We start from the raw sequence: 15,300 nt of genomic DNA, 5'->3' as shown, positions 1-15,300 counted from the left end.
CTCTCCCAAAAAAGCGCTCCAGACAATATTCCAAATCTCAGTGCCTACTATCTCCCAATATTCTTTAAAAAAATAAGCTTGAAAGCCATCTGGACCAGGAGCCTTAAAAGGGCTCATACTGAATACTGCTGACTTGACTTCCGCAAAAGAGACAGGGTCAATTAACCTAGCACAAGCCTCAGTGCTTAGAGTGGGCATCGGAACATCTCCTAAACAATCAACCTCAACCTCTTCCGTTGTACCAAAGAGATTTTTGTAAAAAGAGAGGGCTTCTTCCTGGAGAATATCTGGATCAGTAGACCAAGACCCATCTCTAACATATAATCCATGTACTCTATTATGATTTCTACGCACCAAAGTCTGAAGATGAAAGAATTTAGTGTTTCTATCCCCATACTATTAATTGGTTTAAGGTGCCTAATTGCATGGTGAATCATTTTTTAATAAACTTTTACAGGCTTGTAATAGCTACAATTACGAATGTTATGGATCTTTATTTTATGTTATATAGCTAGTTTCCTTTTTTTTACAATAAATTTTTAAAAGAATAAAATAACAATTAGATTTTTAAGAATTTTGATATTAGACAAATTAATTCTTGAAAAATATAATATTAATTAATCATCAATAATAATAAATAGTGAACACATTATATATTTTTTTGAATTTATCATTTAAAATTTATTAACTACTATACTTTTATATACTATTAACTACAACGACGTATTTATTTATAGAAAATCATTAAAAAAATTAATAATTTTTTAAAAAAAATTTATTCATTTTATTAGGATTCATAATAAATAAAAAATAATTGATAAAAATTATTATACGAACAAAACTTAAAAAATAACAAATATTTTATTATAGATAATGTGACAGTAATAAAATATGTCATTGTAAATAATAATACACATGAATAATTCTATTTTGTTTTATATTATCTATATCTAAAAGGATGTAATGTGATTATTGTTTATTATTTAAAATATTTAATTGATATTTTTTGAAAAATTAATCAATTTAAAGTCAAAATTCTCAAAGTCTAAAATGTGATTTACTGTTATTAATTCACTCAGGATTAATCAATATAAATGTGAAGTCACCAAAAAACAAAATCAATATAAATGTGCTAAAATACAAAATTAAAAAATCAACCATATAGTTACATGCTACATTAAAAGATATCAGACTAAAAACGATATACAGAGAGGTACTCCAACTCTCTCTAATTGCGTTTCTCATTCCTTTGTCATTATTACGCCTTCCAAGCATCACAGTCTTGTTGGGTATCTTATTTTATCTTTCCAAATCATTCTTCTAAAAAAGGTACTCCAACTCACTCTAATTGCGTTACTCTTTTCTATTGTATTTCTTTATCGTCGTCGTTACGCCTTCCAAGCATCACCGTCTCATTGGATGTCTTATTTTTTCTTTCCAAATCATTCTTACAGAAAAGGTATTTCAACTCTTTCTAATTGCGTTTATTCTTCCCCACTCTTTTGTCGTCGTCGTTATGTCTCTTAAATATCACTGTTTTATTGGGTGTTCCATTTTTTTATTCTATCAGATCGTCACCCGTCTTCCAAGATATTATTAACTCTAATGAAATTAAAGTAACTCAGGTTAAAATAAACACCCAATTAAAATATGACATATTAGAAAGGATAACTTATTTTTATATATATAGAGAGAGAGGGAAGGAATATTATTTTGCTGATGATGTTGTTGAAGCTAGAGTTGCATCATTATTTGTTATTGTAATATAATTGATATATAAAATTCAAATGAATATGAATTCAGTAAGTTAGTAAGTAACTTTGTATACTAATTAAGAGATTTAATTAAATTCAAATTTTTTTAAGAATTCAAATAATAAAACAATATTTTGTTGTCCATATACAGAATAAAGAATATTTTAAGAATAATAATTTATAAACCAAACTCATATATATAGCTAATGGCTATATATATATTGAAATATCCCTAAACAACTTGTTCCTTAATACGTCTTAAATAGTGACATATGAATCTTTAGTTTTTCTAAATTCAGTAGTTGAGAGATTAAATTATTATGAATCTTTAGTTTTTTCTAAATCCTGTAATTAAGAGATTAAATTATTATGAATCTTCTGTTACGACCTCTAAAATAAAAGGTGTACATATAATAGTAGAATGATTATAATATATTAGAAGTCTTGAAGAATAGAGGGAATAAAAATAGCGTAACGTTTCAGAAACGGAATAATTCACGTGTGAAAAAACTATAATTATTAAACATTAGATAATAAAAGTAAGAATAAAGAGCCAATGATATAAAATAACAAGCTCCTAACTCTGTAACACTCTCACTGTCAGAAATCACGCTCCCGGCTGCGCCACTCAGATAGCAAGAAGTATTACGACTACTTTACATACTAAATATTAAAATAGGAGCCTGTGACTCGACACTGTACCTCTGATTTCCTTGAAAACCAGAAATAAATACTTTATCTTAAGAAAAAAATACAAGCAGACATAGATTCATATATAAAACTCCTTACATAATAACTCGATATATTATACATATAAAACATACAATTCCTATCCCTCTTACAAACTTGTAATAACAAAGACGAGGGAAGAAAATAATCTAAATAATACAACAGCATATAAACCAAACGCAATATAACTCTTCTTAATGCTTCTTCATCCGGTTCCTGAAAAGGTAAAGCTGTAGGGGGTGAAAACCTAACCACATGGTCTCACCACGGAGTTTCAAAGTTGTCATAAGAAGATATTTATTAAGAAACTATTTTCAAGCTCAGTGATTATCATTGCCTTATGAATCTTTTAAAACCAATAGGAAATCGTTCAAAACCCTTTTCAAAGAAACAATGTTTAATCTTTCAGAAATTCGAAATCTTTCCTTTCTTATAAAAAAACCTCAATCAGAAATTAACCACGCAATCAAACAACACAATCATTAATTCAGCATCGGTTGGGCGGCTCCAATGGTAGCGCAGGACAGAAAAACTTGCAGTGACCATGTGATCATACATCCATACAGATACCGACTTCAATGGGGGTTCCAAGTGGCAGCGGTGTTGTCCGGCGACAGAGGCACGGCCAGAAGCTTCGGCAACGGCGGATCTGACGGGGATGGCGCTGGCAACATGAGCGGCGACTGTGCGCGGCGGCTGGACGGGCGCGGTCCTCCCTTCCTCGCGGATCTCTCTCCTCCGCTTCACCCATGGACGACGACGCTGACAGCTGCAGCAACGGCAACAGGCTTCACGGCGGGGACGACGGCGGCGACAGGAACCCGTGAAGACGATGACGAACGCGAGTTCAGTGGCTGGCGCGACGCTTCCTCTCTCACCCGCGAGCTCTCTCTTCCCTCTTCACGAACGGCGGCGACGACAGCGTTTGAAAAAGGATCAACTGATAACTTTAAGGGTAACTCTTTGAGTCGAAGGGATTCGATAGGATCAATAAGATGAAAAACAATACAGTATTTTGAAACGAATTCAAGCTGAGTCAAGAAATATGAGGTTTACAGAAGAATAATATCCAAACCAAAAACAAAGTTTATAAAACTCAAGAGTATGGTTTAAAAATATTTTCAAATGCATTGTTCTTAAAGAATGGAAAACTTAAAGGGGAAATTATTTCATATTCTGAAAGAGAAAATGGGTAATAGACATCCTTCAAAAGATTAATAAAAGCGTAAATATGGCATTATTTCAATATAAATTCGAGTGGAAATATATTACACAAACTTTGAAAATGGAAAGGTTAATTTGACTAAGAGCTAAATTGTATTTTCTCTTTTTTCAAGCATGTATGAAAACTACAATCTTGTTGGAAGAAAACTTGACATAAAGTTTTACTCATAAAAGAAAAGATGACGCATTACAATCAAACAGGTTTAAATCACATACAGAAATTTTCAGAGTATAAGGTAAATGAGTGTAGGTTGAATTGAAAGCGATTTTATTAAAACTTTAATAGATGGTTATATCGCCCCGAAACAAGTTCAAATCACATCAAAGAGAGGCACTGCTCAAGCAAAGCAATTCAAAGTCAGGGACAACTTTGCATAAGAATAAATCAAAACTTGTTTAAAAAGGTTTAAAACAAAACTCCAATAGAAACCATAGAGGAAAACAGGGCAATTGCTTACAAAATTCAAGAGAATCATGAAAAACGTAAATATTACGTCATGTTAAAACAAATTCAAGTCGAATTAGATTATGTAAGATTTGTGAAATGAAAATTAGTTATGCTAAGGATAAAATTTTTCATCGAAAACTTTGAAAGATTTTTTTTTTTTGATAGTCAAATAAAAATTTGCATAAAAACATAAGCTAGGAAATCAAATTGTAATCCTAAGAAAGAATTTTGAATTTAAGAACTCCGATAGAAAAAATCAAGAGGAAAAATGGTACTTTTATTTAAACTGGATTCGAGCTGAAGGGAAAAGAAGACTAAAAATCAATGGTGACATTTACAAAGAATGGATAATCTAAAGAAGGAATGAATTCATTTTCTCAAAAGAAATACAAAAAGTTTAAATAAGGTATTACATCAAAACAATTGTAGTTAAAATAAAATATGCAAAGTTTGTAAAATAAAATTTAATTGGGCTATGAATAAAATTTTATTTTATTTTGCTTTAATATTTTTTTTTTTAAGAATCTTGAAAAATACTCGGATGTAAAATCATATAAGAATACGTTTAAAAATTGTGATAAGGTTGAAAATAAATCAAGTTGTAGTTAATGAAGGAAATTCAAAGTAGGAATTATTTTCTATAGAAGATTAGGTGAAGCTTTACAGATAAACAGATTTAAACCATATAAAGAAATTTTAGAATCCATGTAGAAAAGTATATGCTAAATTTAAAGGTAATCTTATCCAAAAATTTGAAGGATGATTGGGAAACACAATTAAGTAAGAAAAAGATCAATTCAAAACTTTTCCAATCCAAAATAAGCTCAGGTTACGTCAAGGGGATACACAGATTACGTAGAGAAATTCAAGGTCAGGATTTATGATGCCGAAAATTTGGAAGATAATCAAGAATATGGTAAGTTTAAGGTATACATTAAACATGAAGCAAAAGTATCAATTTACAAAGTTAACTTAGTTCGAATCATAATTTTCAAGGTTCAAATTGCTCAAGATTTAAAGATCAAGCATTATGCCAAAACAAGTTCAAGATCAGATCAATGAGCACAGGATTCTTAAAGAAGAATATAATCAATGGTAAAGACAGATGTTTTTAAAAGACTCAAACAAATTCTTAAGAATACAATCAAATAAGATTGTGGACGAATAATGAAATACGGTCGGAGAATGATCAATCATGGTTCAAGAAAGGAATCCGAGTCAAAGAACTTCAATGAGGATAGTAAACACAAAAAAAAAAAAAAAAAACGATATGCCAACCTAAGCGACATAAACAAGAATCATAAATCGAAACCTAGCACGAAAAGCGAACCCTAGCATCCGCGAACCACGTGACTCGCATTACCCATTACTTATCAATTCCTTTTCGCCTATAATAACCTATTAACTTTCCCGTTCACATAAGCCATCAACATTAAGTTGGCCAAACTTAACATCAACAGATATGCAACGGTAAGCTAACAATGTTAATTATTAGGCAGTCATGTGCATCAAATTCTAATTCTCGTTATTCAAACAAGACCTACTACATGACAGACTCTCAGAGTATGCAATTGAAGCATAATCAGTCTATTCCCAAGGCTCTATAGGAAAGACTGCTCTGATACCATAATGTAACACCCTCACTATCAGAAATCACGCTCCCGGCTGCGCCACTCAGATAGCAAGAAGTATTACGACTACTTTACATACTAAATATTAAAATAGGAGCCTGTGACTCGACACTGTACCTCTGATTTCCTTGAAAACCGGAAATAAATACTTTATCTTAAGAAAAAAATACAAGCAGACATAGATTCATATACAAAACTCCTTACATAATAACTCGATATATTATACATATAAAACATACAATTCCTATCCCTCTTACAAACTTGTAATAACAAAGACGAGGGAAGAAAATAATCTAAATAATACAACAGCATATAAACCAAACGCAATATAACTCTTCTTAATGCTTCTTCATCCGGTTCCTGAAAAGGTAAAGCTGTAGGGGGGTGAAAACCTAACCACATGGTCTCACCACGGAGTTTCAAAGTTGTCATAAGAAGATATTTATTAAGAAACTATTTTCAAGCTCAGTGATTATCATTGCCTTATGAATCTTTTAAAACCAATAGGAAATCGTTCAAAACCCTTTTCAAAGAAACAATGTTTAATCTTTCAGAAATTCGAAATCTTTCCTTTCTTATAAAAAAACCTCAATCAGAAATTAACCACGCAATCAAACAACACAATCATTAATTCAGCATCGGTTGGGCGGCTCCAATGGTAGCGCAGGACAGAAAAACTTGCAGTGACCATGTGATCATACATCCATACAGATACCGACTTCAATGGGGGTTCCAAGTGGCAGCGGTGTTGTCCGGCGACAGAGGCACGGCCAGAAGCTTCGGCAACGGCGGATCTGACGGGGATGGCGCTGGCAACATGAGCGGCGACTGTGCGCGGCGGCTGGACGGGCGCGGTCCTCCCTTCCTCGCGGATCTCTCTCCTCCGCTTCACCCATGGACGACGACGCTGACAGCTGCAGCAACGGCAACAGGCTTCACGGCGGGGACGACGGCGGCGACAGGAACCCGTGAAGACGATGACGAACGCGAGTTCAGTGGCTGGCGCGACGCTTCCTCTCTCACCCGCGAGCTCTCTCTTCCCTCTTCACGAACGGCGGCGACGACAGCGTTTGGAGGTGGCGGCGCGACGGTAGCTGGGTGTCCTAGCGGCGGTGAGCTCTCCCCCTCCCCGACGCTCTTTTCCTCCCTCCAGATCTCCCTCTTCTCTCTTCCCTTTCACCCTATTCTTTCTTCTCTCTCCGTTTATCCCTCTCTCCCTCAACGTTTTCTTTCTTTTCTTTCTTTAGTTTTTTCTAAAGCTGATAGTAATTGGGTTTTGGGAAAAAAGGGTTAGCGGCGGCGTGTAACAGTAAGCAAGGAAAAGAAAGAAAATTAATGATGAGGTCAAAGAAGGGAATTGATATTCAAAAGAAGCATCCATAGTGAATCATGGTTTAATAGTTTATTAATCTTTATTTTCTCTTTAACAGTTTAAAGGTTAGTAGTCTTTTTGTTTAATACACATAGCATATAGTATTTATATTAGATATTTATTAGTTAAAATTTATATAAATATATAGAAGAAAACAATTTTGGTTTCCGTTATCTTATTAAGGTAGAAAAATTAGGATTTTGTTTAGTTAAGGTTTAATTTGAGAATTTGGGATTAAATTGGAATTTGATGATAATTTTAATAAAATTAGAGTATATCATATTAATTTGAAATCCAATTTAATCCCTTAAAATTACTTAAAAATATATTTAACTATCAATTTGCTAAACTTTATTATTTAAATATAGAAAATAATTCGATAATTATAAAATCAGATAAAACCTTAAATTACTTTAAACTCAATCCATCAAAATTTGTTTTAATTATCTTTAATAAAATAATTTCTGAAGTTAACGCATGTAATGAATAAATAAATCAAAATTAGTTCTTAATAAGATTTTTTTTTTTTGAAATTTCTGGATCTTACATCCTACCCACCTTATAAAAAATTTTCGTCCTCGAAAATTGATACAAAATAAAAGAGATTTCATATCATTTTCCTCTTGAACTCATTTAAAGAAAATGCAAAAGTCCTTTATATATATAGTTTCAAATACCAGAATTTTCATATGGCATAAAGGTATAAAGGGTATAAGTGTTATGCAAAATAGAAGTTACAAGATAGGCTTGATGTACAAGGTGATATGTTCCAAACATGTGATGGTAAAGCAAGGCAGCAAAAGGTTATAAAACAAGCCGGGGTTACATTCCCGGAAATTTATAGTGTCCGGTCACCCTTACGTCGTAGGATCAATAAAAGTATCAAGTTTTTAACCTGGTACACGTGATGGCAAGTCACGACACTTTATCCAGAGAACCTCGTATCTCAGATCATTAAATCATTCAAGCCAAGTTTTATACATAATCTTTCATTTGATTATCAAATCAAGTATCATAAATGATCATCCATAACATTTCATAATCAATTCATCACATCTCAGTTTTACTTCATCTCCAAGTCATCTCCATTTTCTAACTTCATCTGATTATTAGGTGTAATACTATTATTCACAACTAAAGGAATGAAAATAGAGGTTTAGATGTTTGAAATACAGTTTAAAACATTAAAAGTCATGTTTGCTGAAATAGGGCCCACGCATACGCGTGACTCACGCGTGCGCATGGAGGTGTAAAACTGAAGCTCGCGCGCATCCCTTTGTCATGCGTATGCGTAGGTGTAAACCTCATGTCACGCGTGCACGTGGATCACGCGTACGCGTGTACAAACTTGTTTACTCCTTTCGTGCATGCATGGGACTCGTCGTGTACGCATTGCCAAAATTCACTCCACGCGTCACGCGTACGCGTGGGCGTACTTTCTTTTAAGAAAAATAAGGCAGAAGTAGTAGCTAGGTTGCAGTAGCAGGAAAAAAAATTGCTATAACAGAACAGTTTGCAAGCATAACTTTTAAATTCCCATAACTTCTTCATTTTACAACATTTTTCAGCCGTTCTTTGAGTGGCATAAACATCACGAACCCAATTTTTATTTTAAATCAAGTTGGTAACAAATTGAGGGTCCGAAAGCCAAATTATGCCTTACTGAAGTTCGGCCAAAAATGAACCTTTGCAAAAGTATCCAAACCCAAATTTTCAATCAAAAACTCCATTCCATTCATTTCCGAAATCTATCAACACCAACTCCAAATGCCAACAACAATACTCACAAGCTCTATATCATTTCACCAATCACCAATCAATAATATTACACAATTTCATATTTCAACAAATCCATCATACTTTTCTACAAATTACTTATAATCATGTAATTAATAATTCAACCATATATTCCTTTAAAAATCCATTTAGTAACAAACTCAACCTCATAATCAAATCACCAAGCCAAACCAAGCATGTTCATCAATCAAATTACTAAACATTAAATATACACCTGCATTCCAGCTTATTCCTATGGTCATCTAGCCTAAGTTTTCACAGAACCTTACATATTAAATGTAAGAAACCTAAACCATACCTTGGCCGATTCCCACATAACGATCAAGGCAATTTAATTAAAATCAAACATAGCCCCAAAACCTCAACTACACAGCTTCCTCCAAGTTCCGGTATTCTCAATTTTAAGCTCCAATTATTTATTTTCAACCCAAGTTTCATATAAGTAAGAGTGAACATTTTCCTAAAGCTAATTGGATCCTATGAAATTGTTTCAGTAGAAATGCAGAGCTCAACGCGGTGATCGCGTGGTCGCAAACGGTGCGACAATCGGAGCTCGGATCGGGAAGTTATGGCACTTTAATGTGGAACGAGGGTTTAGACCCTTTTTCTTCTCCCTTTACGTAGCCTTCAGCATTTTGCTGAAAATGAAGAAGAAAAGGTCGTGGGTTCATTTTAAAAGGCTGGCCCAGTTGGGCCCACGGGCCCGGTTTGGACCCAGTTCAACTGATTCGGCTCGTTCGGTCTATTCTTGGACCGATTTTTTCGAAATTAGTGTCAAAATTATCGTTTCGATGAGCTCTATCCTAATTTAATATTATATTCACATTTTTAATCTTCTTTATTAAAAACTAATTTATTAACTAATTATCTACTAATTTAATGGGGTTTACATCCCACCCACCTAACAAAGAATTTTTCCCTCAGAATTCGGATGTAGTTACCTGAAAAGAGATGTGGGTAGTCCTTCCATATATCTGATTCGAGTTTCCAAGTGTATTCCTCAATACCAGCTCAACTCCAAGCTATTCTTACCAATAATATTCCTTTCCTGCGTAATCGTTTAACGCTAGTGTCATCAATCCTTACCGAAATTACTAGAAGTGCTAGATCTTCCCTCACTTGAATCGGTTCCAATTCCAGAACATGACTTGCATTAGGAGTATATCTCCGAAGCTGTGATATATGAAACACGTTGTGCAAGTTCAAAAGATACGGCGGTAAAGCAATTCTATAAGCCACCGGCCCAGTTCTTTTCAGGATCTTAAATGATCCAATATATCGGGGATTCAGTTTCTTAGTCATAATAGCTCTTCCTATTCCGGTGGTTGGTGTAACCTTCAGAAAGACATGCTCCCCTTCTTCAAATTCCAAAGTCTTTTGCCTTTGATCAGCATAACTCTTCTGACGGCTTTGGGCTATAAGGATTTGGCCACGAATCTTTTTTATCTGCTCAGTAATCTCAGCTGTCATCTCAGGCCCTGATAAACTTCTTTTTCTAATTCCATACCAACATAGCGGAGATTAATTTATTTGATATATTCTAATAGAAGAAAGACCAATTTATCAAATATTTTAAAGCTAATTTATTCTATATAGAAATTATGAGAGACTAATTTGATATTAGGAAAAATTACCATTTATACCCATAAACTTTGCGAACACTGAAAAAAGTACCCATAGAAAAAGAAAAGTGACTTTGTACCCATGAAAGGTTGGATCCGTCTGTCGATAATACCCGAAGGTCATTAAAATGTTAGCTCTGTTAACTTAAAGGCCAACATGGTACGTTAAGTGCATACCTGGCTTTTGATTTTTAGTTTTTATTTTTTTAAGAACCTTCCAGGTGGATATAGAAGAGAGAGAGAAACGTTAGAGGCACTTCGTGCCATTCCATCTTCTTCCTCACCTTTCTGCATGCCCTAGCAGAGAGAGAGAGACGTGAACCACGTACTGGGCTCCAACAAAATTGATCGGAAGGTTGAAGGTGGCGATCGTTTCGTGGCGTCGGTGTGTGAAGACGATTGGAAGACAGTCGTCACTCCCACAGTGAGAGGTAAGTCAGCTTCCTATAGTGCTAGTCCCTAATTTTTCATTTTAGTTACCAATTTTTTCTGTCTCTGAGATCGTACACCATGAAATTGTAAACTGAAGTTAGGGTTTTTTCGTTTCACTGATCGCATAGAGTTTATCACTGTGGGGACTGTGGGGGTTGTGTTTCAGTTTAAAAAAATTGAAAAATAGTAGGTATATTGTTATTGACTGTTCATTTTTTGATGTTTTATTCATGTCTTAATGTTGAAAAAAACTGGGTGTTGGGTAATGTTATAAACTGATTATGTTTATTGATGGTTTATTCAATTTTTTATTATTCATTCATTTGGGTGTTGGGTAATATTAGAAGATATGAATTTTTTTTTGTTATTGACAGAAATGGCTACCACGACGCATATCACGTTAGTAATACACCATATAGGTAGACTTGAAAGGGGGTCGGATGGCAAGTTGTGTTATGCAGAAGGTGAAATTACTGAGGTGGAGAGAGTTAACGTGGATACTCTGAATGGCTTCTTCATTAGTGACCTACTGAAAGACCTTGGGTATCTAATCATCTCCGATTTCTACTAGCGACAGCCTGAAATGAAAATTGATGGTGGTTTGAGGCTTCTGCGACTTGACATGGATGTTGTTAAGATGAATGAAGCTGCTATGGAGAATGGGCATATAAGATTGAATTATACACAGAACACCATATTAGCCAAGCAGATGTTATAGATACGAATGAAGAAGCTGGTGTAGAAGCACCTGGTGAGGTTAATATTACTCCATCAAGGAGGAGGAGGAAAATTTGTGTTAGGAGGACTCCAACTCCGAAGAAGGCAAAATGTCCTAGAAGAATTCTTCAACTGAAAGGGGTATAAACTGAAGTCCAAATTACAGAGGAGACCCGTAGTACAGAAAAGGCCTAAGCAGATGCCAGCCCAAATCCATCAGTTCCAACTACACCAAACACAGTTCCTGTATATGAAGAATCTGCTACACCAAACACAGCTTCAGCAACATCTATTCCTCTTGATCATGAAAACTTGAGAGACATATCTGTCCAGTTTAACATTGACAATAATGCCCAGCCAAAGTCATCAACATACAATGAACCACCCTCTAACTCTGATGATCCATAAGACGAATTGCTCACCCAATATGTTCCTTTACCACAGAATCAACCCTCCTCCCAAGCCATGTCTGAACCACATCCAACCCCCCCAACCAACACCCCTTCTACCAATCCATCTGCCACAATAAATGCTCCAAAAACACAGAATAACAACACAAAGGAGGCTACTAGAGTCAGTAGGAGAAAACAGATAAGGAGATCTACTAAGAGACCCCTTCCAACTGGACAAATATTTATCCCTAATATAGATCCGAATCAACCTCCATCAGTATTTATTCCGGTGGATAGGGGAGAATATTCAGATGATGAACCTGGTGTTCATTGCTATGAGTCAAAGGGCCTCTACAGCATTGAAAGTGATGAAGATGACCAAGGAAGGTCATTTCCACAGGGCAATGCCGATGCACCTGTTAAGAAGGTGAGGCTGGAACTTGAAATGGCGTTGAAACTCTGCAACAGTTCAAGAAAGCCGTAAGAAAGTTCAATACTAACCTTGGAAGAAGTATTTTTTTCCAAGGATTGATTCAATAAGATGCAAAGCTATTTGCTATGATGAAAACTGCCCGTGGCAAATTTACTGTGCCAAGAGGTCATATCCGGTGAGTTATCAAGTCAAAACCTTTGTGAATGAGCATACTTGCCCACGGAACTTGCATTGTAAATCTACCAATGAAAAATGGGTAGTTGATGAGTTGGAAGACAGAATAAGGAATCAACCTGATATGACAGTAAAGGATGCTGAAAACTACTTCAGAATTAAGTTTGATGTGCTTGTAAACGAAAGAAAAATTTATAGGTCAATGGCAACAGCAAGAGAAAGGATAGAGGGTTCCGAGGCTGCACAATATCTTAGGCTTCGTGACTACTCCAATGAGATACTGAAAACAAATCCAGGAAGTACAGTAAGGATACACACGTCTCCTATGCCTGGGTTGGATAGTTTCTTATTTAAGAGAATTTATATTTGTCTGAATGCATGCAAGCGAGGATTCGTTGAGGGTTGTCGACCTTTTATAGGACTAGATGGCACATTTCTAAGAGGATACTATGGAGGCCAGTTACTTACTGCTATTGGAGCCAATGCAAATAATCATATCTTTCCAATAGCATATGCAATTGTTGAGTTAGAGAACAAGGACAGTTGAAAATAGTTCTTGGAGCTCCTACAAGATGATGTCAGTGACCATGCAGCAAATGGCTTTAACCTGATGTCGGACATACAAAAGGTAAATATATTGTTTTTATTCCAAACTGTTTTAATTTAGTAGTTGATTAAAGCTTAGTCAGGTTAATTGGTTGTTGTTATTCGCTAAACTCAGTCATAAGTCTTTTTTAATTGATCTGATTTTAGTTTAGTTGGTTCAATTAATGGCATTTAGTAGTCTTTATCTGATTTGTATATATTTTAATTGATCTTGTTTACATTTAGTTACTTTAATTGATTTCAGTACCAAATTTTAGTCTAAATCTCATTTAGTAAAGGGCTTTATTTATTTTTATTCAGTACTTTTACTTATTCATCTATTCCATGGACAGGGACTAATTTCAACAGTAAAGGAACCAGCCAGGTACACATCATGGATTCTGCGCCATGCATATCTATCAGAACTTTAGAAAATAATGGCCAGACTTGGAAATGAAGGCTGCAATGTGGGCATGCACAAAGGCTACTACACCACAAGAATTTGAAATTGCAATGGGGAGGGTCAAGAGAATAAGCCAGCACGCTTGGAAGTATCTTAACAAAATTCCACTGCAACAGTGGTCAAGGTCTCATTTCAGTGAGTACCCTAAGATAGACTTCTATACAAATAACAACTGCGAGACTTTCAATGGAAAAATTAAAAAGATGCGAGAAAAGCCAATTATTACCATGTTAGAGGAAGTGAGAGGTTATGTAATGAGGATTTTGGCAAGAAACAATAAGGCACTTGTCGGATATCATGGTAGAATAACTCTTGTGCAACAAAGCCATTTGGAAAGGGAGAAAAAAGAGAGCAACTATTGGAGGCCCTTTCCATCCGGTGATGAAGATGGAAATGTCTATGAGGTTCAATGGTTACCTGTGAAGGTGAGTGTAGACTTAGGGAGAAGGACATGTTCATACAGGTTATGGAAGCTTACTAAACTTCCATGTAAGCATGCTTGTGCTGCCATTGCATACCAAAATCGCAGGGCCGAGGACTTTGTTCACAACTGGCTTACTATGGGAGCATACAACCTAGCATATCAGTGGACAGTTCAACCTATCTCAAGCTAGGAATACTGGGAGAAGGGAAATCACTATCCATTGTTGCCTCCTGTGTATAGGAAATCTATTGGGAGACCTACTAAAAAGAGAGACACTCGTAGAGATGGTCCTAGAGAGAATCTTGATCCCCATAGAGCAAAGAGGAGATATGACCCCATTAAATATAAATATTGTCTGAAGGTATAACCTAATATTTCATGTCTCATTCATTTACTTGTGCATATTGATTGTCTTATAAAAAAAATTAAAATTACAATTATTGCTGTTGTGGTGTCAGACTGGTCATAACAACAGAGGATGTGACAAGAAGAAAGAAGCTATGGCTAGCGGAGGAGCTGCAGCAGGTAGTGGTAGTCAGCATCAGGGTGCAGCAGCAACAACTGAAGATATGGTTGTTGATGATCTTGATGAGGATGCTGCCAGAGAGCAAGAGATGTATTGAGAAGAGACTTTGGAGACAGCAGATGCTGAAGTATCAGCTTCAGATTCACCCAATGTAAGTTATTTATATCCACTCTCTTCTTTTACTTATTGGCATGAAGATAAATTTATCTTGCATTAAACATTTGACTTAATGCAATTATCCATTTATAGGTGAATGTCGATTATCTGAACTATGTGAATCCTTCTGAAGAATCTATGGCAGTAAGACCTCCACCTTCTAACTCCTATACTGCATATGTGCCACCTAGACCTATCATGAAGCCAACCATGTCTAAGTGACCAATTAGGAGGAGATACATTAAGAGGCCACCACCGTCACAACCTTCTCCCCTCAGACCTGCCCCACCACAACCTACTCCCATAATGCCTACCACACCACAACCTTCTGTTGTTAGGCCTACATCACCAACTAACCAACCGCCTCAAAAAATTACCAAACAATAATGCATGGTGTAAGTCGAGGGACCACTACAAGATT

At 35.4% G+C, this 15,300-nt stretch overlaps 1 protein-coding gene across 1 annotated transcript; it reads right to left on the bottom strand.

The window, feature by feature from the left end:
- Positions 1-9,966: 9,966 nt before the first annotated feature.
- Positions 9,967-10,425, bottom strand: LOC130934732 (uncharacterized). Its single transcript, XM_057864273.1, has one exon. The coding sequence runs from the start codon at positions 10,423-10,425 to the stop codon at positions 9,967-9,969; it is 459 nt and encodes a 152-aa protein (XP_057720256.1).
- Positions 10,426-15,300: the final 4,875 nt, after the last annotated feature.

This window comes from Arachis stenosperma, chromosome 6 (assembly GCF_014773155.1).
Source record: "Arachis stenosperma cultivar V10309 chromosome 6, arast.V10309.gnm1.PFL2, whole genome shotgun sequence".
Lineage (NCBI taxonomy): Eukaryota > Viridiplantae > Streptophyta > Magnoliopsida > Fabales > Fabaceae > Arachis > Arachis stenosperma.
Note: the sequence above shows the minus strand (reverse complement) of the source record. Positions and strands in the feature narration are given on the sequence as shown.

Excerpts from the sequence above, each read along its gene's own strand:
- LOC130934732 (XM_057864273.1), bottom strand. The coding sequence starts at position 10,425 with ATGACAGCTGAGATTACTGAGCAGATAAAAAAGATTCGTGGCCAAATC.